The following is a 24,474-nucleotide window of genomic DNA, read 5'->3' on the forward strand; positions in this document are numbered from 1 at the left end:
AAATCCTATGCCCAATAGTCTTTGAACTATTCCGTAGACCTCTGGCGCTCCTATTTACGATTTTTTCTCTTGGTACCTAAGGCTATGTGTGAAATAAGATACTAGAAAGTGGAAGCTTTGAGGTGATTTTCAGCTATTTCATCAGAATGGAAAATTTTGGGAAAGTATTGCAACTTTGTTTGGAGTAGAAAGACATGGTTACCCATTTTTGGATTCGCCTACATGTGTACTTTCCAAAAATATATGGTTTTGGGGGTAAATTTTTTTGTGTTTTTATCCAAAAATACAGTAAATTGATTTTTATTTAGTAGCTGAAGTGACTTTCACGACAAGATGTATACGCTAACTTCATTATGGGGTCTCTAAATGGCAGATACTTGGTAATCCAAAGTACACCATATTCTACTGTAGTGCTTTGAAATTGAGTAATTTACTGCTTGGATCTTCATAAAACTATACATATTTGATATTGGCACGTTCGAGACACTTGGGCTTTCCAAATCAGTTGAATTTTTGTGCATAAAATAAATATAAAATTTTGGTATAAATTAGGGATGCAAATTAGGGGTGGGGAGGGAAAACGCGTGACTTTTCATCACAAAACAAGGAAGAAATGTTTTCCTCTTCCCACCCCTAATTTGCATATGCAAATTAGGGTTCGGTATTCAGCCGAATCTTTCACAAAGTATTCGGGGGTTTGGCCGAATCCAAAATAGTGGATTCGGTGCATCACTAGTATAAATGCATATGTTGTGAGAAACGGCAAATTTTTCGAATTGTTTTGGTATTTAGAGCTCTAAATCTTGTTCCAGAAGTGGGAATACAAAAAATGCAAAATTTAGAAAGCCCTGTTTCTCTCGGGAAAAAAAAACAATGTATAGTTTTTCTAGGTAAACTTAAAATCCCCCCAGGAAATACCACTAAAATGAGAGAGCAAAACATGTTCAAAAAATGTCTGTGCAAGTGCAAATTAAATGAGAAATTCTGCTGCCACTTAACCTTGCTTCCTCATGAATTTTCAATAAACATAGTAATGTCAGGGTACTGTTTAGCTTTTGTAAAAGGTTAGAAAAGTGGAAAACTCTGCAATAAGAGAAGAACAATTTGCAGGGAGCTACTATACTTTTTTTCATCTATGGCTTTTTATAATAATGTATATTATTTTTTTTTCTTTGTTTTGTCTCTCCAGAGTATTACTGTATCATTCTGATATTTTTTCTTACTGCAGCATGAACACAAGCCATCTGGTTTATTTCAATAGGCACCCTAATGTAATTATATCACAAATGCAGAGTGGCAGAAGGGCCATGGCCTGCGACGCAGATTATGATTTGAATTATATACAGACCAGTTTCCCACATAACCGTCTTTGCAAAATGACTAGTGGCCCGAGAGTTACATAAATAAGTGCATATTGACAGAAGCATGATCTGTCACATAAAGTTGAAGGTGTGCTTTTATCAGTGCACACATGGAACAGCATCTTACTTTTCCTCAAAGCAAACTCCTCATCCGATGGTTTCCGTTCTGGCTTGCGTTTAGGGAGTAATTTTTTCATTGATTTGGGGCTTTTACTGAGGTCCTATTAAAAAAAAAGTAAAGATCTACTAAGAAATGCAACACTCAGATCAGCTCATCAAATTATTAGAGACATTTCTCAATAAGCAAAATATACTAGAATTAGAAGAAAACTATTTTGTTACATATACCCAGGATTCCAAACACATTGTTATATAGAGTTCTATGCATAACAGAAGATACTTATATGTACTCGCTTTTTTTTATCGAAATTCAGTATTTCCGGTGTGTCTGAAAATGTGCATATGTTCGTTAACTGCAGCATTGGTAGAAAGTTAGTTTATTCAATTTTGAAAATATAGCATCTTTTTAGATTTAGTAAGGGATTTTAGACTAAGCAAAGTGCATGACTCATCTTTGCACTGAGCTTGGTGATCAGGGACTTTCAGACAAGATCTGTGCTCTGTTATGCAATATTTTAGTATTTACCACACTGAAAACTTGGCAGAGAATATAATTGCAAAAAATTATTTGTTTAGATTTTGGTGCTCAATATTTTTTTTAAATACTATTTGTTTAATATATTGTGAACTAGCTTTCTCTTCTTTATTAAATATTCAAATCAACCCCACTACTTGTGTTAACACAACCCAAGGGAGAGGATCTTGCATGACTCATTTTTCAGTATGCAAGGGCTAAAATTCCCTTACTGGTAAGAAAGGTGGATTAGGACACTGCCCTATGCAAACATGGTAGATTATTGGTTAATATTAATACCTTGCAAAGCTGGGGTCCTTGATATGATTTCAAGCTCTGGGTATTCTACTCTCCTCCCACACACAAAAAACATACGGGCAAGTTAACTGGTTCCTGATAAACTTGACCATGGTGTGTGTGATAGGGACTTAGACTGTAAGCTCCAATGGGGCAGGGACTGATGCTTATGATGGGTTACATAAATAATACAAATAATAAATACAATAATGTGTTTAAACACCAATTTTGAATGCTACATATTAAACATTGCTTTCAAAAGCAAGCAAAAAAAATATTTTTGGCAGTGCCTCTATGTGCAGAACATTACCAGCTGCTTACTAAAAACTTGTGTAACTGCATATATTTAAATGTATCAGCAACTAAGACACAGATCAAGTCCAAAGCTGTTTATAAGAGGGGTGAAAACTGCAAGTGATAAACAAGCACAGAGACAGTTCACTGTGTTAAGCATCAAGTGAGGCAAATCTATTTGGGTAACCACTAAAGGGAACAAGGGCAGGAGTGAGGATCTAGAAGGAATAGGGGGCTTGACACCTTTTGTTTACCATCAAAGGAAAACAATTTGTCTAATTCAGAGGGAGAAGGCCTCAAGAAAAGGTAATTAGCCACAGTGCACAGCGGATCTGCTCTACAGCAGGACATGCCATTCCAAAAGGACATACAGATCCCTACCCCTTACCTTGAGTATACATGACATCCTCTAACATAATGTGGAACAAAGAAACAAAGCAATGAGCAAGAAATTGCCTATGGAAGTCAAAAGCAGTTTCAAAAAACACTTTTTTCAGCCTGTAATGTAAAAATGTCTCTAAATATAAGCAGCGCATGCTAAAGACATATTTTTGGTAAAGACCAAAAATGACATACATGAAAACACCGCCTAAACAAAAACAACTCTCCTCAAAAATGTATAGACACCAAATTATTCTAAAAGGGGTTATTCGTCTTCCAAACACTTTTTTTTCAGTTCAGTTGTTTTAAGATTGCTCACAACAAATACTTTTTTCAATTGCTTATAAAATTTAATTTTTAAAAGTTTCAGTCTGGCAGCTCAGTGATCCAAGAGCATCCTGAACTGTAAAAATTTGCTACATTTAGCTGATATTGCTGAGAAATGTATTAACTAATTATATCTGTGGAATATTAGCTATTGTATTAATGAAACTCAGGGATTCAGCTCAGCAGGGCCAAAGATAAAAAAATTATAAATTAAACATACCAATTTAAATGTACGAATTTAGAATCAGCGACCCCCCCCCCCAGAGCTGCTTTAGAAGATGAAAAATGAAACTTTACACTTCAATATCAGAAAAACGCTCGCAAATAGAAAAGCGAAAGTAATTGGGAAATAAAGTCTTTATTTCTGGTGAACAACCTGAAAGCAACTGAACAGCCTATAAGACCATTCTGCAGTAAAGCAAAGGAAGCAACTGTGGAAGAACTTTTTTTTTTAAGTTCTATTATTATAAAATGTTAATGTAGATGTTTTTATCTCTGGCTTTAGTTGTCATTAGAAAAAAATAACATATAATGCCTTTCTCTTACCTCCTTGTAACACAGTGCTGCAGAGGGACGAAGAGGAGGGGCAGGCCTTAAACAACTTAAGCTCCAAGGTTTGGGGGTCTTGGGTGGTTCCAAAGGACTCCAGCTAATAGTGCTATGTGGAGTTCCATGGTGTGAAAGGTGTGGTAATGTGTGATAGGCTGGTGTTAGTGGCATTGGCTTACAGTCTGAGTGCTTGCTTGAAGGTGTGACCGGATGAGAAGGAAGCTGAAGAATAAAAAACATCTATTACCATAGCATTCAAATAAAACAAGTATAATATATGGCAAATAATGTGAGTCAGGAGCTTTGAATGCCAGTTTTAAGTAGCCAAAACCATCCCACTGACTTCCCCACAAATGGCCATTCAAGTGTTTTTCAGTTAATTGTTGGGTGGTGCAGACTATTGTGGTTTTAGGAAACAAATGCTTGCAGGGAATTCATTTCAAGGTAAGTAGGAATGGTGCAAGACACTCTGGCGTCACAAGTTTGGCTACTCAAATAACAATTTCTCAAAGCAGCCAGAATTGCATCTGACACTGCCTTAAAAGTACTATTTTCTTTCAAAGCTTTTTTGGTTTCGTTTTGAATTTATAAGCATATAGAAAACATTCCAGATCTGCCAATCAGCATCTGAGTTTTCATATTGATTGACTTGAAGTATTTGGAGCTTAACCATATTATCACACAAAGTGCACTATAATAACATCTTTGCTTTGCATTTAAAAAAAAATAGTTTAACATTTTTCTGTATGACATAGTATTCTATGGATTTTGACATGACACTTGTAGGTTTTAATATGCAAGTTGAGATATAAATGAGCCAGTTTAGGGTCCCACATCATAAGTGTGTTATCTTTCTAGCTAAGTTATGTGTTCTAGTTATGTGTGGAGCCTGTTTCCCAGGCTCCACACATAAACCAACGGAGACTTTAAATGATCCTTACAGTGTGAGAGGGCACAGAGTGGGGTTTGATTGTAGGGGTTGTCAATGAAGTGAACTTTGTTTGCTTATGTAGGTGGTCAACCCATTCCTGCAGATCTTGCTGGTTGTTACATGATACTATGATCCTCTCAATCATGTTACCTATAACAAAATCAGAAAAGAAAATAACTAAAGATGAAATGCTCATTAAATATATATTTCTCTGCTGAGTTCACGTTCACCTAGGCTAACACCTAATATCCAAACTCAATTTTGTACAACTTTACTTTCATCATGTTACCATCATCATGTTAATACAAATACGTATCTTCTTATTTTAGATTGTATTTTTTTTATTCATCATTTCTGGTTTCTTGTGGGTCACAAATTTAAAGAGGCAGTCCACTTGGTGCATATAAACAGCCCTGAAAATTCCAGAAAGTTATGTAATGACCCAATTGTCTTACAGGTTAAATTGGAGTGCACCTGTGGCTTTATTAGGATCTACCTCACACTTCCGGTTTGCCCTTGAAAACATAGGAAAATCCAAGCAACTGAGAGAAAACATCATAAACAAAATTGTGGACCTCCAGTTCCTCTTTTGCGACAATTTACAAAAAGCTGAAGGTGGGGTTACCAGCTGCCCGGTTTCGTCCCAGACAGTCTGGTTTTCAGAAGGACTGTCCAGGTCAAAACTGCATGCACAGTTTAAAATAAGGAAATCACAGATCAGCACATCTGAACCTCACCTATGAGGTCACTAAATCCAGCCCTTGATGTCATCAACTCTACCCTTGTGACATCACCTACCACCCCCCTGCCCGGTCTCACTAAAGTCCGAAGGTGACAACCCTAGCTGAAGGTCACAAAAGCATCTGCACAAACTGTGATATGCATCTTGGGACCACACAGACATAGCATTGTTCAGGAAGGAGGTTTAAATTAACCAACAAGGATAAAAAAAAAAAAAAAAAGCTAAAAGGGACAACTGAACCCCAGAGCAACAATAAAGGAAGTTGTGAAGGAGATGGAGGCAATAGGTAACAAAGCATCAACAGTCATCATTAGGTAGTTCCCCTTTAAACTAACTTTTATAATGATGTAAACAGTGATATTTTGAGACAATTTACAATTGGTCTTCATTTCTTTTTTTTTCTTCTTTTTTTTATAATTGTTTAGCTTTGTATTCAGCAAATCTAGAGTTACACCCTAACAACCAGGCAATGGTTTAAACAAGAGACTGGAAGATAAATAGGAGAGGGATTCAAGAGAAAGACAAGATACTATAAAGTAGCAATAAAATTGTAGGCTTACAGGGAAATAGTTTTCTGGATGCCGGAGTCACTGACCCGCATTTGAAAGCTGGAAAGAGGCAGAAAAGAAGTAAAGTCATTAAAGAACTGCAAAAAAGGTAAAGCCCAATTGAAAAGTTGCTAAGAATATGCCATTCTATAACATACAGGGATGTTAATAAGAAGGTGAACAACTCCTTTAAGATAGCTCATCATCACCATGGCCTAAAAGCCTGTCCTGCAAGAAAGAAGCCCATAGTCCTAGCCAACATACCAAAGCCAGACTGAGATCAACCGGAGAAAGCCCTAGCTTTTGGAAGAGGGTTTTCTGGCCACATGAAACAAAAATAGACACATTTGGCCATGATGATTATTGCTATGAAAATTTAAGAATGTTGAGGATTTTTAGATGAAGAATACTATCAATGTAGTGTTATTCATAATGCAGAATGACGGCTATGAAGATATTCTAAAGCAGCATCTCAAGACATTGGGCAGAAACTTAAAACTTTCTTCTATAATGATAGTAATCCAAAGCATTCATGCTGTTGTAACAAAGGTTTAAAGTCCATAAATTTAAAGTATTGGATTGGGCTTTAGAAAGTCCAGAATTCTAATGATCAATGTATAACCAGACATAGCAAAGAAGACCACCATACTGTGAGAAACTTGGGGAAGGTTACCCTAAGCATCTCATTAAAGTTAAGGAATTAAAAGGCAATACCACTAAATACAAGCAAAGTTTATGTCATATCCTACCCACATCAGATAAAAAAATTGTCTCATATCAACAACTTAGAAATTATCTCACAGAGAAATTAAGTGGATACCGTATTTGACTTAAAACAGGCAATGCATGGTAACAAGAGTGAAGTTGTAAAAAATGTAGTTAATCAACAACTGATATTTATATATGTATTAAGCACATCATATCTGTGCAACTGGAAATGATATATATCTGGTACATGGTCATACTTGGTTACTTTGCCCTTTATTGCTACTTCATAGTGATAAAAATTAGAATGCACATTTTAAAACATTATGCCATTATAGATTACTTCCTTCTCAGGAAAGTGATATAAACGTGTTGCCACTCTAATACCTAAATCAATCATTTATCCAGGACTCTCAGACTCAAATTAACATTTTTTTTTTTATTTACTCTGTTTATGCTCTGGCAAATATTTAGATAGAAATATGCTACCTGCTATTTCATAAGCATTTTTATGATTTTCATTATCTTCAAGTTTTGTCACACACATTCCTGTCAGTGGTATCTTCCCCTGAAAAAGAAACCACACATTTTTGGGTGAAGCAGTGGTTTATGATGTGACAAATTGTACATTACATGCTGCTTTTTATTGTCCTACATAAAGTAAAAAGACCCAAAACCAATTACAGGATAATATTTATCACTGTGGTATAGACCAATTCTGGGTATGGACCCCTTCAAAAATCAGATTTGGCAGATCATTCTGCAGTCCCACTGCACAGCAGTTTCTTCAAATAGATTAAATGTGTTGCATTCCTCCAGTTGAGCAGTTTTTACAGACTTTGAGTTTCAGGGCACATTTCTATGTTATTGGGACTTAAATTTTATGCTGAACCAACAAGCTTAAACATTGATATCTATTATATTGAATTTGTACCTTTTCAGGAGAATTACTTTCTATGGAAATGACATAAGGGTTTACATTTAAATTTCATAACTTTTCAAGGCTAATCATGTAAACGTCAACTTTTCTACCATGTGTCTTGCTAGTACAGTAATATATTTCTTGCCTTTAACATTTTTGGTTTAAAATGTTTATCCTTTTAGCAGCGATTTAGCCAATAAATATTTATTATGTTGCCAAAGACTTAAATCATTTGAGAGAATGTTAAAAATTATATTAGTGCATGCTAAACATTAGATGGCACCAAATGCAAAATAAATAAATCAAATTAAAAACATTAGATTTAGTATAATAAAAGATGTAAAACTTTGTTGTGCTAGTACTTACAGACAAATGAGCAAACATTACACATCACTGATGCCTTTGACAAAACTTTTCCAAGTATAGAATGTATGTTATACCTTTAATAAATAAGCATCTCAATTCAGCTTACCCAGAGATAACTGGCTAGAGCTTGGTAACCAGTAACTGGATTACTTAGAAAACAACTAATGACTGATTTGGGCTAAAGTCATACAGGCAGGAGTGTGGGAGTAATTTACTGGAGGGTAGGGGTAGAGCGAGGAGCCGGCAAGAAAGGACTGCAGGAATCAGTTCTCCAAAGTGTTCTGGGTCTAATCTTCCTTAGTTATGCCACTACTCACTCCTTAGATCGGGAATCAGAATCAGAAGTAAATTAGGACCAGTGAAGGGACCGTAATAATACACAGTAGAGTTCAATGTCTGTATGGATTAAGTTGAAGTAATAAAGATGACAAATAAGATAATTAATTATTTTGTTAGTTTCTAAGATAAGGTAATGGCATTTCAAGCAATGTTATACATATCCAAGCTGTGGGATAGGATGTGAGGAATAAAAGAGTCCAAAATCAACAAAGCAGGAAGCCTACAAAGTTAAATTTAAGGTAACACTTAGTGCAAGTGAAGCCTGCAAGAATGGGAAAGATGATAGTGGAAATATAATTTAATCAATTTTGGAAAGGTTTTAGGTTTTAGTTTTAGGAGGCCTTAATGAGCTTAAAAATTAAATAAAATAAAAAATGTACTAATCCTTTGAATCCAAGCTATCTTACCTGGTATATAAAACCACTCATCCGTGGACTGGCTGACAACATTAACAAGACATTTGGAAACAGCAGCAGATATCTTTCATTCTTTTCCTTCATAAAAAAAGTGTTATTAGTAGATTGTTTTTAAGACAGGATAATAGAAAAAATTGCAGTTGGTGTACTCATTTCTTCTATAGTTTTCTTGGGAATGCATTTTGAAAAGACAATCATCAAACAACCTCTAGCAACTGGTTCATTCCTTTAGTTTCTTGATTGTTTACATGACAGACACAGACTGTCTAGTATAATTGCTATTCCTGAATGAGAGAGGTACCACCTTGCTACTGGAGTTAGCTGGCCAGTCAAAAAAAAGTTTGTAGCCAGGTTATTTTATTTATTTTTCTATAAACTAAAATTAACTCTCCCTCAGACTTCATACCACATATATGGAATCTTATAAGGATACAATAACTTGCAGGCTATTAGAGTATCTGGTGCAGACCTCTTCTTTCAGTTCATCCAGTAGTAATGTGATGTTACAGAGCCTCATTCACCCAAGGGCAAAATAGCCTGTTTTCATTTATTTTCCTTATTTTCATAACAAATGTCAAGTATTCTGAATCAGTTACATTTTTCCCCTAAGCATAAAATCCATGCATTTCAAGCAAATAACATTCAAAAGTTAAGGATCCCTTCATGACCATACTGCCCCACCATCTGGACATGTACACCAGGTCAGGAGGCAGTTTCAGCAGATTATTCAGATGTCCAATCTGATGAGTAAATTGGCAGGTGAGGAAGAGAAGAAACACCATGTTTTTAGTAGCAATGACACTTCTCAAGGGATAGTATTAGAATGCAAAGGGATGTTTTTTTAGGCAACTTCAGCCTGGTACTGGTGTTTATTATGCAATTTACAATACAATGAATATGGGGCTACTTTGCAAGCTTTTCAGTTTAAGGGCACTGAATTCTAGGAATACCAAAGAGTGCGGCACTTAAAGGAGAAGGAAATAAGAAATCACTGGGGTGCCAGGCACCACCGATGATTGTATTCACTTACCTGTATCCTCGGAGAGTGCTCCTATTAGCAGAAAAGTGCCCTGGTTTGGTGTTTTTCTCAGCAAGCACCATGGAGCAATCTGCTTCTTCATATGGGAGTGTATGCACAGTAGAGTGAAAAGACAAACTTTAACAAACAAAAAAAACAAGCCTTTTTACTTTTCTGCACATGCATCTGCCCCAGGATAGCTTCGAAAGATGACGTGGAAAAAGATCAATCCATGGTGCTCGCTGAGAAGAACCCAGGGCCGGGCAGGAACACAAAAAAATTTGGTTACCAAAAGTTCGGCCTCCAGTGATCTTACCTTTCCTTCTCCAAGTAGCCTCTTGTGCCACTGCCCTAAAGCAGACAAAAATGTATATGGCACTATAAAGAATGCCTCAGCTGGAACAATAAATATGACCTGACCCAACTTCATATGTATAAAAGCAGACAGATAAGCCCATTTATATATTGGCCTGCATAAGGAAACATACTTTGAAAATAATCACTATGTATAAACCATATAACTTTCATAATAGTCAGAATAATAGACATACTATAAAAATACTGAAGTGGAAAACAAATATATAAATTCTGCACACGCACTAAATTACCTCACTTCCTGCACACTGTATCAAAACCTGGGACATGTATATAACTGCGCCCAACGTCTTTATGTCTTCCCCCTCCCATCCTCGAATGGTTTCTGTCAGGATTTGCAGCTCCAGTTCCTTTCTTTTCCTTACTTCTTGACACTGTGCCTGTGGGAGAAAATAATGATCATTACTAAACTATAAATAAAACCCAGACTGCAAATGTTTGTGTTGAACTGTCTTCTTACTATAAAGTGCTATGATGATTGACGTTTTCAGTTTCTCAGAGCTAAATAAATATTGTAAATGAGCCACAGAACTTATTTATTGCTGTAATAAATAAACAGCAGTGATTCATTTCAGTTGATCCCCTATTCAATTCCTGCAAGTGATTCTAATTATATAAACAATAAACCATGAGATTCATAAAACCTGAAAGCACAGAAAGGCACACAAGATGTGAAGATTTCCCACAATAGACTTGCCTTATTGTTACTAGATGTAGTCTGGTGCCTAGTTCACATTTCTACAGTTCCATAAGGTCAATAAATATTAAAAAAAGGTTTTTTAATTCCTCCAATTTTTATGCAATCTTTTTGTTCAACCCACTGAATTAAAGCTGAAAGTCTGCAGTACAACTGCATCTGAGTTGTTTCATTTTAAATTCATTGCATTAATTTACAGAACCAAAATTAGAAAAAAGTTATTGCTGTCCAAATATTTATGGACCTAACTGTATTTATATTAACGGTTTTAAATGTTTGTGCTTAAAAGGGAACTGTCATGATTAGCATTCAGTAAATACGTTTTGCAGACAGTTTGCGATAGCTTCTTACTGTCAAGATATTTATTAACATGTCAATAAAGACTTTCATTAATCCAGGACACGATAGATAGAACAGCATCTGGCAGCAAACTGGCATTATTTAACTGTTATATTGATCAAAAGGAGGGGGGAGGCTTAACACTGAAGTATACAGAAAACCCATTCATACTGATCACTATTTGATTCTTGATTCTCATTACACCATTGGGCTGAAAAATGACAGCCAATGATGAGACAAGGAATGCAAGCATGTCAAATGAGCTTTGAAGACTTTGTCAAAACAGCATTTAGGTCAATTAAAACTAGGGATTCACCGAATCCACTATTTTGGATTCGGCCGAACTCCCCGAATCCTTCACAAAGGATTCGGCCAAATACCGAACTGCATATGCATATGCAAATTAGGGGCGGGAAGGGAGAAACATTTTTACTTCCTTGTTTTGTGACAAAAAGTCACGCGATTTCCCCCTCCACCCATAATTTGCATATGCAAATTAGGATTTGGATTCGGTTTCGCCTGGGCTGAAGGATTCAGCCCAATCCGAATCCTGCTGAAAAAGCCCGAATCCTGGCACCAGACCAAAACCCATACAGGTGACACGCAGCCATCCCTTATATGGCTAGAATATCAGAAAAAGGAGAATTAACAAACATCACATGCCTGTGTTTTTCAAACCAATCAATACCCTAACATAGGGGGCTACCTCATCAGGACAAGATTTAGCAGTCTGTCAACATCTGATGGAAATGGGACACTCCTTCAAATACACCAATGGGCATAGATAATAGAAGATAGATGTTTTGAAGGAGGTAATTTATGCCCAACTGGAAAAAAACAACCCTAAACAGAGAAGGGCAGCCGGTAGCACTACTTGTCAGTAACACACAATGTCATTTTTCACATCCTTAAGATTTCTAGTTTCACAACACTTTCACACCTCTGTGAGTTACAATTAACACTTAATTTAATGAGTTCAATGAAACCATTGCAATTGGAAGTTTGTAACTCTTAAAACGGATACTGACACTAAAAAAACAACTTTTTAAAATATAAATGTACTTTAAAAGTTACGTATAGGTCATGCTGAGTTTTTTGCGGAGAGGTTTGTTTTTGTAAGTAATTCTTAGTTGAGTTTCCTAAACCTGACTGTCTCATCTCAGCCTGTCAGTTAAAGTTTCTAATGCTAACAGATTCCTGCTGCACAAATATAGCAGCCCCTCATACAGGAACATGTAAAAATGGATGTAAAAAAAGAGTTCTGGTGTCAGTATCTCTTTAAGGGTTTAAACACTGGGAATTACCTACCTTTCAGTTGAACTGAATAAGCCATTTGAATGAGCAGAGAAATGTTTTCAATAATATTCAGAATCAATATTGATAATGTATATTTATTTATAAATTTGGAATTTCATCAATCCTACAATCCTGTAATGTCCTAATCTCGCAGTCTGATAGCAGCAGCCATCAACTATCTGCAATCTATAACTCTCAGGCAGCTTGTCTGTATTGTGTTTTAACAAGAAAAAAAACTAACAATTTAAATAAAAAAAATATATGATATCTACAGTATTTGTGACAGAGAGCGTACTTAAACTTCACCGTTGTGGTAGACAAAAATTAAAACATTTCAAGTGTGTGCTTCACAGACACAAAATTAAAACAAAACCAAAAATCCAAAAATGCTCAATGTTTTGGTAACATTCTAAAATAATGTGCAAAATCTGAACTCATTTGTTGAGAGGAGCTGAACTAAATACATGGCATTCATTCAGAATCTGACTTTTAGATTGCCTCTCTTTGCAGTTTATAATATAAATGATCTTATCTTACAGAAAGGTTCTTGAACGCGGTCATTGATTTCTGGATATCTGGTCGATCTGGGTGATAGTCCTGAAACAGGTACAAAATAAAAGTTACTCTGTAAAATAAATTGTGTCATACTTTATTTTCTTTCAAAACCAGGCAGCAAAAAAAGGCTACTATATATTTCAGCACAAAATTGTACTTAAAGCAGAGAAATATTTGGTATGGTATTTTTGTGCAGGCTAGAAAATAACCCAGAAATTTTCCCCTGGAACGAAGACCACCAGTTACAGCCCGTTCAGTGGATTATGACGATTAGTAAAAACCTGAAACTATACTGTACCTTTAATTTGGCAAAACAGGTACAAATAACATCATAGTTGCTATTAGTAATCAGTCACTATTCTCCCCTACCCAGGTTTCCATTCTTTGTTACTACATTCAAACTGAAGTTGATCGACCAAGTGGACTATGTCCCTTATTAAGAAAGAAGGAAAGTTAGAAGGATCTGCTACAATTTGAACCATGGATCGTTCATATTCAAATTGCCTTTCTTTAACTACTGGGAAAGCAGGTGAAAAGTTCCTGGTGAGTATTGGTGTTTAATGGGCCATTCCAATAGTAATGAATAAATCAATGCAAGTGCAGCAATGTCTCATAGAAACACTACCTACTTTGAATACACATTGAATAAAACCAGTCTGAATACAATTCTAATCATTTATTGGGTTTAAGAAAATTTCCCTTAAAGTAAAACAAGTGAATTCCCATGTCTCTTGGATAGGTTAACTCATTAGTGTTATCTTCTGAAACAGATAAATAATTTTCCATGTTCAGAACAGGCAAATATATCTTAGCGATATCTTCCGCCGAAAACATTTCCATGCAGTGTTATTATGTTTTTAATTCTACATCACAAAGTCATTTTCCTTGAAGTATCAGGATGCATTGTGCTTCTGTACACTTTTGAGCTAGATTTATTAAATTTACAGTACATACTGTATCTAACACTTTGTAGTCCTAGCTAAACAAAACACTACAGAATATTACAAACATGCCTGATATTAAATAATATGATAAAGGAATATTTGCAGTGTGATCCACAACTAGAGCATTATTAATGCAAATTAAAACAATTGTGCTTGTGTTTACGATATACAAGTCTTTCTGATTGGCAAAATAAAGAAAAATTCCTAAAATACCTCCATATGTCGTTCTAACTCTTTCAGCAGTGTTGGGTATTTGTCCAGACGCATAAATGGCTTACTCAGACCTGTTGTCAGTACAAGAATCCCTGGGCTGTTGGCACCTTTCATTTCCATGAACTCGCCAAGTTCCTCACTGTCAAAGGAAAGACAAGAGAAGCAAATCAGTGTGCATAATAACTGTGAACTGCACATAAAGTAGCACATTTTGTGAACCAAAGAGGGAACATTGCTCCTGGATATTGTCTCTGCTTTATGGAGTACAGCAAGTTGTATTTCTCAGCTGAAAACACAATGTTTATGCAGTCCTGGGCAATCTCTTAGTCTGCTTCCGCAACCGGCCAGATTGACCTTTCAGATAAATATATACTATACAATACATAGCCAATGCTGTTTTTACTTGAAGCTCAACTTTTTTTCTAAACAGACTATTAAAAATGTCATGATCCTGTAAGACTGAAAATATTCATAAAAACTACTGAAGAGAAACGTTTCAGGCAGAAAAAGTGTGGGCAAAATAAGTTTGGGGGTAACCGTAAATCACCAGCAAAACAATCATGCTGTTTAAAGTGGTTGTTCACCTTCCTACACATTATTCAGTACAGTTGTTTTCAGACTGTTCACCAGAAATAAGGATATTTTAAAATTACTTTCTATTTGTAACTTATTTTCTAATACTGAAGTGTAAAGTTTAATTTTCTTACCTTCTTATGTCTTTCTAAAGCAGAAGGGAAGGGGGTAGCCAACTCTGCAAACTTTTCTAAATTGATAAATTTCTTATATTGTCCCTGCTGAGCAGAATCCATGAGTTTCATTAATGATGTTGCCAAACGAGCGGACCTTTCCTGATATGCCCACATTGAGGTGGGCGATATCGGCTGATCTGATCGTGGGCCCTAGGGCACAACGATCGGTTCAGAATAGAGGCAATACGGGGGGTCGGATCGCATCAACCAACAGATGCGGCCGCAATCCGACAGGATTTTTACCCTGCCCGATCAACATCTGGCCGACTTCTGGCCAGATATTGATCAGGGACGCACGTCGGATGGCCCCACACACGGGCCAATAAGCTTCCAACTCGGCTGTCGGCGGCTTTTATCGGCCCGTATCTGGGGGTCTTAAAGGCAGCTGTTAAAATTGATACAATATTTGCTAATAGAGAATAACTGAATGTCTCAAATTGTAACATTTCAGATTATGCTGCTGGAACATTAAACTTCGAATTTGGAAAACCGGTAAAAAAAAAAAAAGAAATTGAAAAAAGTCTTTATTTTTGGTGAATAATCTGAACTGAAAAAAAAGTGTTGGAAGGTGAACAACCCCTTTAAAACAGCATAATTGTTTTGCTAACCTAGTATGCATTATGAAAATATGTTTTATTAAAAGAAGGTTATTCCAATACTAGGTACTGCAATTTCCATTCTACCTTTGTAAAAGTCTCCCAATTTGAGAGCTTAGATATGTGGAAGATATTTAATGTTACCTTTACACAAGACACAGATAAATATGGTTAGGATTCCTTGTTTTCACCCAGGCGGCCCAGGTTCAACTCCCGGTATGGGAACTCAGCTTTATTTAAACTGTAAGTAGGGTCCTCTAGCCTTTTGTTTCCTTGACACTGAGCACTTAATCTGTATTGTAATTATATTTTATATTTATGTGAATTATATTTCTAATAATGCACTTGTTACTTTTTATTTCAATGACCCCTTGTTTGTTACTACTAATTTATTGTTTTGCTGTACAGTGCTTTGCCCTCAAGGAGCGCTATACAAATAAAAATATACATACATACAAATACAATGTATGTAAATCTTGCAAATATTTTCTCAATATCAGCATTTAATAGCAGGTAGACAGATTCCTAACCGGTCTTCATTACTATACAGCCATCTGAAACCGCTTCTATTAAGTACCACATATTGTGGGTTACCCAAAATACTATTTCCATAATACATAAAAAGAATTGATTTATTTAGTACTGTTATAGAAAAATTAATTCAAATTTAGTTCAAGATGTAAACAAGTAGAAATTAGGATAGTGTAACAAGGGGTTAAATTATATGGAATTATTTTTTCCCCCATTAACTTTTGTAAGTAGTAGGAGAATGCCACAATGTATAGACAAAAGTAGGCAGGGCATAGATATGCACCTAGGTATTGAGATAAGGATCTGTCACACAACTGGAGGTTGAATGTAAAAAGTTATAGGCAATGGTTCATATGCTCTATTATTAACTTTATTTACACTCAAACAGCTAACATTTGTTTCAGGATATTTATGGGGATTTTTTTGACAAGGTAAACCTAAGACATTCTTTTGGCATCCATAAATACAGGAGTCAATGCAAGCTAATTTAAAATGGAATACATCTATACCATGTATGTGAGTAAGGTAACAGGAATTAATACATGGTTTGACAACTCTAAAGGTATTAATCTGTTTAGAGTTGTTTGTGAACTAAATCTAATGCATCATAAAGCAAGTAACAGGAAAGAGAAACGGTCTAGCTCTTTGGTGTTAACGCCTTCATGGTGACAGAATCCCAGTTTTTGCTGAAAGGGAGCAACAAAATTAGAAGGATTTTGTGTTTCCAGTTGTACAGAATAGGACAAAAGTTCATTCATAAAAACAGTTCTAATGGCTGTACGTGCTATGCAGTACATCTCTGCATTCGGCTGACAGGCATTGTAAGCTGTAGAACACACAATAAGCCCAAGCAAAAAGACCCAACACAAGCCCTGTTTCTAAGGCACCAACAAATCACACTTAGACACACAAGCTGAACATTTGAGGTATCAACATAAAATATGTTAAGAAATCAATAGTTTGTTTCTAGTAATCTATCAACATAACATACTATAAAAGTATGAGCATAAGGTGAGACAAAAGGAGAATATAATAACAGTGCCAACAAGCAATTGCACAGGTCACATGGTAGTTGTGTAAGTAAAGGAAGTAACTAAAGCTCCCAGTCCTATAAAGGTTATATGTACCACATATTCATATATATAACCATCTTAAATGATGTATCTGCGTTGTTAGATTCATGCTGCAGTCATGACAAATTTTATTTAAATATTTTTTTTTAAATAAAAAGGGGTTGTGTTGCTTAGAACCAAATTGAATAGTTTTAGCACAACACAACAGCCTTTTTTATTGCCTTCCCTCCAGTGATTGTATAACCTTAGCGTGAGATGTAATCCAATTACATCTATTTTAAACAGATGGCTCACTAGGAGACCCTTTAGCAAAGAGGTAGGAGCAATGGCTAACTGAGCAAGAAGACTACTTTATAGAAAATGCTGGTATGACTCACACTTCTGATGTTGATCTCTGTTTGTAATAAATAGAGCAGGAGCTTTCAGCACTGACAGGTCTCAGGACGGCACACAGGCACCTCATTGTACAAACTGCAGTAAGTCGCTATGCAGCTCTACACTTGCTGGATGTTTTTTGTGTCCTAAGAGCTAGAAGGCTGGGACGCCTTTCTCTGGGCTGCTGATGGGAGAATGACATCACTCCTTCTGCATAAAAGACAGCTCAGAGGAGGCAGTGAGCAGGACAGACAAAGAGCTCCTTACTCAGTTATCCATGCTCCAGTTGTCAGGGATGAATTGTGCTTTGACTTGATACACTTACCTTAGGATAATGGCATGCAGTGCAAACAAGTATTATCAGTTTCAGCAGCTGAGCCCAATAAAGATCATTTGGTTTAGAATTCCCCTTAGCAACCACTTTACAGCCCATGTTTTGCGTTATATCTACCACTCTCCCGCAACTCCTCTTTCACTGCAATGGTGGTGCTGGTCCTCCGTCGACCCAGCAACAGTAGTGAATTCACGGATCTGCGCACACACAGTTATCTGCAGTCCCTCTTTTTATTATTATACCACCAGTAAGATCAACATTTCGGGGGGGCGGGGGTTCAACCTCCTGATGAAGGGAGGTTCAAACCCCCCCCCATGTTTTGTCACCACAGTTAAGACATTTGCTACACAAAGTTACCTTTTTGTAAAACACTTTGTTTGGTGCTAAAAAAAATGTGAAGGCAAAATTATATTTTTATTACTTATAATAAAACTTCCACCATGTATGAGGAGGTGAACAACAAATTGCCCATTTTCTCAGTTCATTAATGGTGCACTGGCAGCAAGATTGTGATTAACTGCTTCCCTCTCTCCCTCCTGGCATGTAGTTATGGGATTGCATGATGAAGAAGGACACAGTTGTAGAAGGAACACTTTACAGGACGGCCAAAATTACTGCAAAGCTCCACAAACCGTAGCCTTTATTAGGCCATAGACGCAAATATAAAATCGTATGATTTGAAGTTTTGTATGATTTTTGGCTAACGATAATTACTCTGCATGTTTTTCCTATCTGACAATATCAATGGGTGGCTGTCACTACTATTTATCAGACATAACTTTTGCATGATTGCTGTCAGGGGCAGATCATCATCTGATTTGTTCTCTTACTACTTTATTTAATCTAAATGGTTAGTGGCAGGTCTGAAGATTGCGACGTTCAATTGTTCAATGGATACAAGGCTAAAACCTGCACAACTATGGCCAGCTTTAGTTTGCACATGGTTGTTACATGCTATTAGCAGAAGATAAGCACTTAGGCTATGGCCAGACGCTCCTTAGGGTTAGTTCACACGAGGAGATTCGGGAAGATTTTGTTGCCTGGCGACTAATCGCCTCGTCTTCTGAGCGACAATCTCCCCGAACTGCCTCAGTGTGTTTTCCCATAGGCTATAATGAAAAGTCACCTGCGATAAAGCACAGGCAGCAATGCGTTTTCCATAGTCACCCGAGGTTGGAAACTTCCGAAAACGCATTACTTTGATTTTATAAGTGGGGTGGAATATGAAACTATTTAAATAGATGGTACAATCAGTTATGCCACAAAATAGAAGTGAGAAGGAGGTTATATGGGTTGTTCACTTTCCAAACACTTTTCAATTGAGTTGTGTTTTCCGATTGTTCACTAGAAATACAGACTTTTTCAATTGATTTACAATTGTTTTTTATTTTTTACCATTTTTTCCAAAATTGGAGCTTAAAGTTTACTGTTCCTGTCTCTGGTGTTTCAGTCTGGCAGCTCAATAATCCTGGTACAGATTATGAACTATTACAATTAGCTACATTTAGTTGATTCGTTTCTCAGCAGTATGTTTGGAATAAAAGCAACTATTGTATCAATTGTAACAGGCTGGGATTCTGGTCAGCAGGGACAAAGATAAGAAATATATCAACAAAATGTATCAGTTTAGAAGAGTTACAGAGTTGGCAACCTCCCCCCCCCTTTAAAAAGACATAAGGTGAAAAATTTAATTTTACACTTCAATAATAGAGAAACGGTCACATAAAGAAAATTAAAAGTAATTGGAAAAAGTCTTTATTAAACCCTTTAAAGTGAATATTGCTTCCTAAAACATGCTGCTAATTCCCTAGTCATCTAAAAGTAATCTAAATGCATCCCAAGCTACAGAATAGCTTGACTGTTCTTGTCACCCACAGGAATTCCAACACTATCTTCCTTGGGAAACAGCTCCTACCCCTCCACAGGGCCAGCTATTGTTAATTTAGTGCTAGGAAACATGCTCTTGACATAGGAGGTTTTTGCTGAGCAATGGACTTCAAGACAAATGATGTATGCTATTTCTTTGGCAAATGTTTAAACACTAGTGGGAAAACCATATAAAATGTTATAACATTATATAGTGAATAAAGTACCCCCTATTGTAAAATATAAGGATATTACAAGTCACCAAGGAGTTACATGACCTTATAAAAGCAAGAGGCCGAGTCATGGAACTCCGAGGTTACTTCTAATATCCTTATATTTTACAATAGGGGGTACTTTATTCACAGCCTATGATTAAGTGTTTATCATGAAACGCATAAAGCTGTGGGCACAATAAACTTTTCACTTTGAATTTATTTGCCTGGTGGAAGATCGCCTTCATTGAGTGCCTGCTCCAAAAAGTTTTTTCGGTTTGTCTGCTCCTTGTGCTGAGGGCTCAGGGCGGTGCACCTGGGTCTCTTCCTTAGTGTGGTGAGCTATCAATTTCTACTTGCAGACCCTAAACTACAGATATATTATTTACTTCTAATATCCTAATATTTTCCAAGAAGGGGAACTTTATTTATAATACACAAGTTTTAGTGAGTCGTGACAAAAATGACATCACTACTCACCGTTTATAACTGATGACATCACTAGTCACCGTTTATAATGATATAATTTACAGGATATGCATGGCTCTTGTGTATTATAAGGGGTTTCTCACACAAACACCAATCCTACTCTTGCATTTTCTGATGAATCTGCTAAAATGCATTGTGTGATATTATCACCAGTAAATTGTTAACACTGCTAACTTAGTTTGTTAGAAAGAGCCAAGAAATATTGGCAACAAGCAACTGCTGATGCAAGTGCATAACTACAGAGGAAGCAGACCATTGGGTTGCAGGGGGCCCCAAGAGATATACGGGCCCTATGAGGCCCTAATTTATATAAAATTTCATAAATATTGGTAAACAGGTCAACCTTAATAAAATAAAGACTAAAGAAAACATAATACTAAGTATCATAAATGCATAAAAGCTGAATGCCAAATTGGCCAATATCCTATTAAATTGAATGCTAAGGTTACCAGATATTGATGAGGAAATCTAGTTGCATTATGAATGCAACAAGAGCTGATAGATTTGGATGGGACCCATTGTGATTAAACAGTCCAGCAGTGGGGGATCTGACCATATTGGCCCCACTTTGGATAAATCTGGCAAGATCCTCTCATATTGTGACCCAAATAAGCCCGAACTGCCAACATTTATTTTTCAGCCTTAATAAAACCTGTACAATGTTAACTGAGAAAAATGCAAGCAACTTCAACCCCCACCCCACCACCACCCACCCAAAAACAATGGCAATTAAAAAATGATGGTGTTTTCTTCCTACAGTAGATACATCACTACTGCTCTAAAGCCAATATCTCACCATTTGTGTTTCCTTTTAAAGTGTTTATGTATTTTATATTAAATGACTATGTGGCTTCTGCTCATCCACATCTGGAAAGAGAACACTTTCATCTTGACCAAGTATATCAAGAGGCAGTTTACATGCAGGGAATCATGAATGAAAAACTTTGTGTTTGCACAGTGTAAATTCAGAACTGGCTGGACCATGATGTCCCAGGATGCTACAAGTTATATCTTCTCAACAGCTACCGAGCCGCAGGTTACAGATCTCTGACATGATGGAACCATGAAAAGAACTGCACTATATTTAATATAATTTTTATCACATAAACAAAAGACCAATAGAAAAATGTACAATTAAGCTTAATAAGAAATAAGAATGCATTATTAATAATGTCCTATAGGATTTTTGGAATAAAAGAAACAATACTAATACTAAGTCAACTTGGTTTCACTTTTTGCAAAACTCATAATGCCAAATACATTGAAGTAAGGTATAGCATCAGTTGAGTTAATGTCTGTGGCTCTGAAACATTACACACTACTTGCAAGAAGTCCTACCTGTGTTGTGTGAGGACATTTACTGCTGAAGGATGATTGGCACAATAGGCAAGGTACAGACTCTTTATTTGAGGCATCAGATTCACAAAGCATCCCCCAACCCTCTGTTGCCCCTCCGGTAACCTAAAACAGAAAAACAATGAAAGTCAAGAAACAAAGGCTGACTATTAGGGTGCAATACACCACTTTACTGCAAAAACAAGTTTTACATGGACACTGCCTTCCAAAGTAAGTGTCTGATACTAGAGGGCTTTTTTGGAACTTTACATAGTAGTTCACGCCCAACAATAAAAGTAAAGGAGACCTGAGAATTGAAATAAGCTGGATATACATTACAATTCAGCAAGAGTTAAGGGAGAGAGAAATGGTGCTACGCTGCCAAATGTTGCTGGAAAGCATTTCGTGGAACACAAAAAATGTACAAAAATAATCTACTGTTACCTTAAAAGTTGTAAATAAATAAAACATAAAATGAATGACTAGTGTCAAAAGCATAACACATTGACAAACTTCTCAGCAAGAAACTTAATGGTCAGTATAGAGAATATGCAGACAAAGCCAATTAAACGATTTATATCCAAAAAAATAAATAAATAAAGGAAGCGGGGAAATCCAAGATATGAAGGATGTCCTTGCACAGATAAGTGTATGGGTAATTTTTATGCCCTAATGGAATACACATGTATTTGTTAATATACTTATAATTGGGTTGTACCATTTACAGCAATGCTGGCCAAGGATTGTTTTTCACAAATAGGCATTAACTGGGCAATATAACCCCTTGTTCAAAAGGAGTTTAATGAATAGGGCTGGGGCTGAACATACTTAATGAAAAAGCTATTGCAGTTCTTGCTATTTTTTTTTGCTACTTCGTATTTAGTTCTTGCAAGTTAGATAATTAGGATTACCAGTATACAACCCCCCTCTGTAGTTTTATAAGCATTATGCAGGGGGTTAGCCGAGTGCCAGTAATATTAGTTTTGTAATCTTTCTTACTGCCTGCACAATGTACCATGTTAGCAAAGAATGGCGCAACTTGGAGTTTGAGTCAAATGGTGTTGTGTGGGACTGTCTGCAAACTACTACAGTCTGTATGGTGTGTCCCTGCAGTGGTTTTATACAGAGTTACTAAGCACTGCTTGTCACAATTACTGTGGAATTTCAGGTCAGGTCACGGCTTCTCTTGCCCTTTAAGAAGTCCAATTCAACTATTTGCCACCTAAAACCTGCCGAATTACTGTATAAGTCAATGGGAGAGGTCCAGGGATCAATTTGGTGATGTTTATTGCCTTCCTGACATTCAAGTTTTTTTCGGAGAGAAAAAAAAAACTGGAATCGAGTTTTTTTTAAATTCGAATTGGGTTTTTATAATTCTAATCAAAGTTGATTCGAGTTTTTGGATCATTTAAATTCGTTCAAGTTAAACAAATTCGATTTTAGAAATAAATTTCGACTAGTCTTATTTCGAATTTTGGGCGTTTAGGGGTGTTTAAAAAAAACACATGAATTCGAATTTTGAACCTTTATAAATGTGCCTCTAAGTCTTTGCATTTGAAACAGATATGAATAACCCATTGAAAGATAAAGATGTAAGGTAATGGTTAATCAGTAATGTGATTGGTGGACTAATATATGCAAATGTTGGTGTCACTATAACTTTTTTTGAATGTTGAGTATTTAAACTCATATGTATCACTTGCACAGAATCCTTGATAAAGGTCCAAAATGTGGATTGAAACATTGGAATGCACAGTGGAATAAACAATCACTAATAAGAGATGCTGGTGTGCTGATCTTCATGACAAGTTTGTATACGATTTATATCAAGCACCCATTATATGCGAGACGGATTAGAGTGCGGATACACACCCGAACTGCATATAACCACATTAAATTATGTGTTGCAAGAATACAGCCCCAGTGCCTCTCCCATCTGCTTTGTTGTCTGCTGTTATTTCAAATTGCTAAGCTATTCTACTAGCAGAAGACAGCAGAAAAGGACAGATGCTGAAAACGTATACTGTGCTATAACATTTTAGGCTCACAAAACAGGACGCCGTTATAGCAAAAATACACCACAAGGTGGTGCTGCTTAATGGGTTGCTATCATATGTTCTATATTTTTCTCGGTAGCTGGCATAAACGTGAACATACCTTGTAATTAATTTTCTTCAGCATACTATCCTTTAACATACTAAAAAAAAAGCTACTTTTCCCACCAATTACAAATCTATGGTAAAAGGTTACACTATTTAAACACTTAGAACATTGTGCAGTTAACTTGTAGTATACCTTCATATTATTCCAAGTATCTGAATTACGTTGCACTTGATTTAAACTAAGATATAATTATTCCTAATTGGAAGCAAAACCAGTTTATTGGGTTTATTTAATGTTTACATCATTTTATAGTAGACTTATGGGGGTAAATTTATCAAAGGGTGAAGTTAGAGATTGCCACAGTGCACTAGAGTGAGATTCTGCCACTCTCCAATCATTTCTATGGGATTTCTAAAAGAATGGGTGAAAGTATTTATCTAAAGTTCACCCTTAGATAAATACGCCTTTCAAAATCCCATAGAAATTAATGGAGAGTTTCACACTCTTGCACTGTGGCAATCTCTTACTTCACGCTTTGTTAAATATCACCCAAGATATTAAA

The 24,474-nt window shown here is 36.2% G+C and overlaps 1 protein-coding gene across 12 annotated transcripts in view; it reads right to left on the minus strand.

The window, feature by feature from the left end:
* arhgef7.S (Rho guanine nucleotide exchange factor 7 S homeolog) overlaps nucleotides 1-24,474 on the minus strand; it is a 95,031-nt gene that overhangs the window by 21,359 nt on the left and 49,198 nt on the right. For 6 of the 12 annotated variants that reach the window (XM_041583125.1, XM_041583126.1, XM_041583130.1 and 3 more), the window contains exons 9-19: nucleotides 21,813-21,935; nucleotides 14,250-14,388; nucleotides 13,075-13,134; nucleotides 10,439-10,585; nucleotides 8,804-8,890; nucleotides 7,259-7,337; nucleotides 6,077-6,124; nucleotides 4,785-4,924; nucleotides 3,841-4,065; nucleotides 2,975-2,995; nucleotides 1,489-1,582 (exon numbers count right to left, since the gene is read on the minus strand). In XM_041583125.1, coding sequence (XP_041439059.1) covers nucleotides 1,489-1,582; nucleotides 2,975-2,995; nucleotides 3,841-4,065; nucleotides 4,785-4,924; nucleotides 6,077-6,124; nucleotides 7,259-7,337; nucleotides 8,804-8,890; nucleotides 10,439-10,585; nucleotides 13,075-13,134; nucleotides 14,250-14,388; nucleotides 21,813-21,935 — 1,163 coding nt within the window. Of the gene's footprint in view, nucleotides 1-1,488; nucleotides 1,583-2,974; nucleotides 2,996-3,840; nucleotides 4,066-4,784; nucleotides 4,925-6,076; nucleotides 6,125-7,258; nucleotides 7,338-8,803; nucleotides 8,891-10,438; nucleotides 10,586-12,612; nucleotides 13,135-14,249; nucleotides 14,389-21,812; nucleotides 21,936-24,474 lie in introns of those variants that run through there. The other 6 variants (XM_041583128.1, XM_041583134.1, XM_041583129.1 and 3 more) reach the window with 4 other exon arrangements.

Source organism: Xenopus laevis, chromosome 2S (assembly GCF_017654675.1).
Source record: "Xenopus laevis strain J_2021 chromosome 2S, Xenopus_laevis_v10.1, whole genome shotgun sequence".
In the NCBI taxonomy this organism is placed as follows: domain Eukaryota; kingdom Metazoa; phylum Chordata; class Amphibia; order Anura; family Pipidae; genus Xenopus; species Xenopus laevis.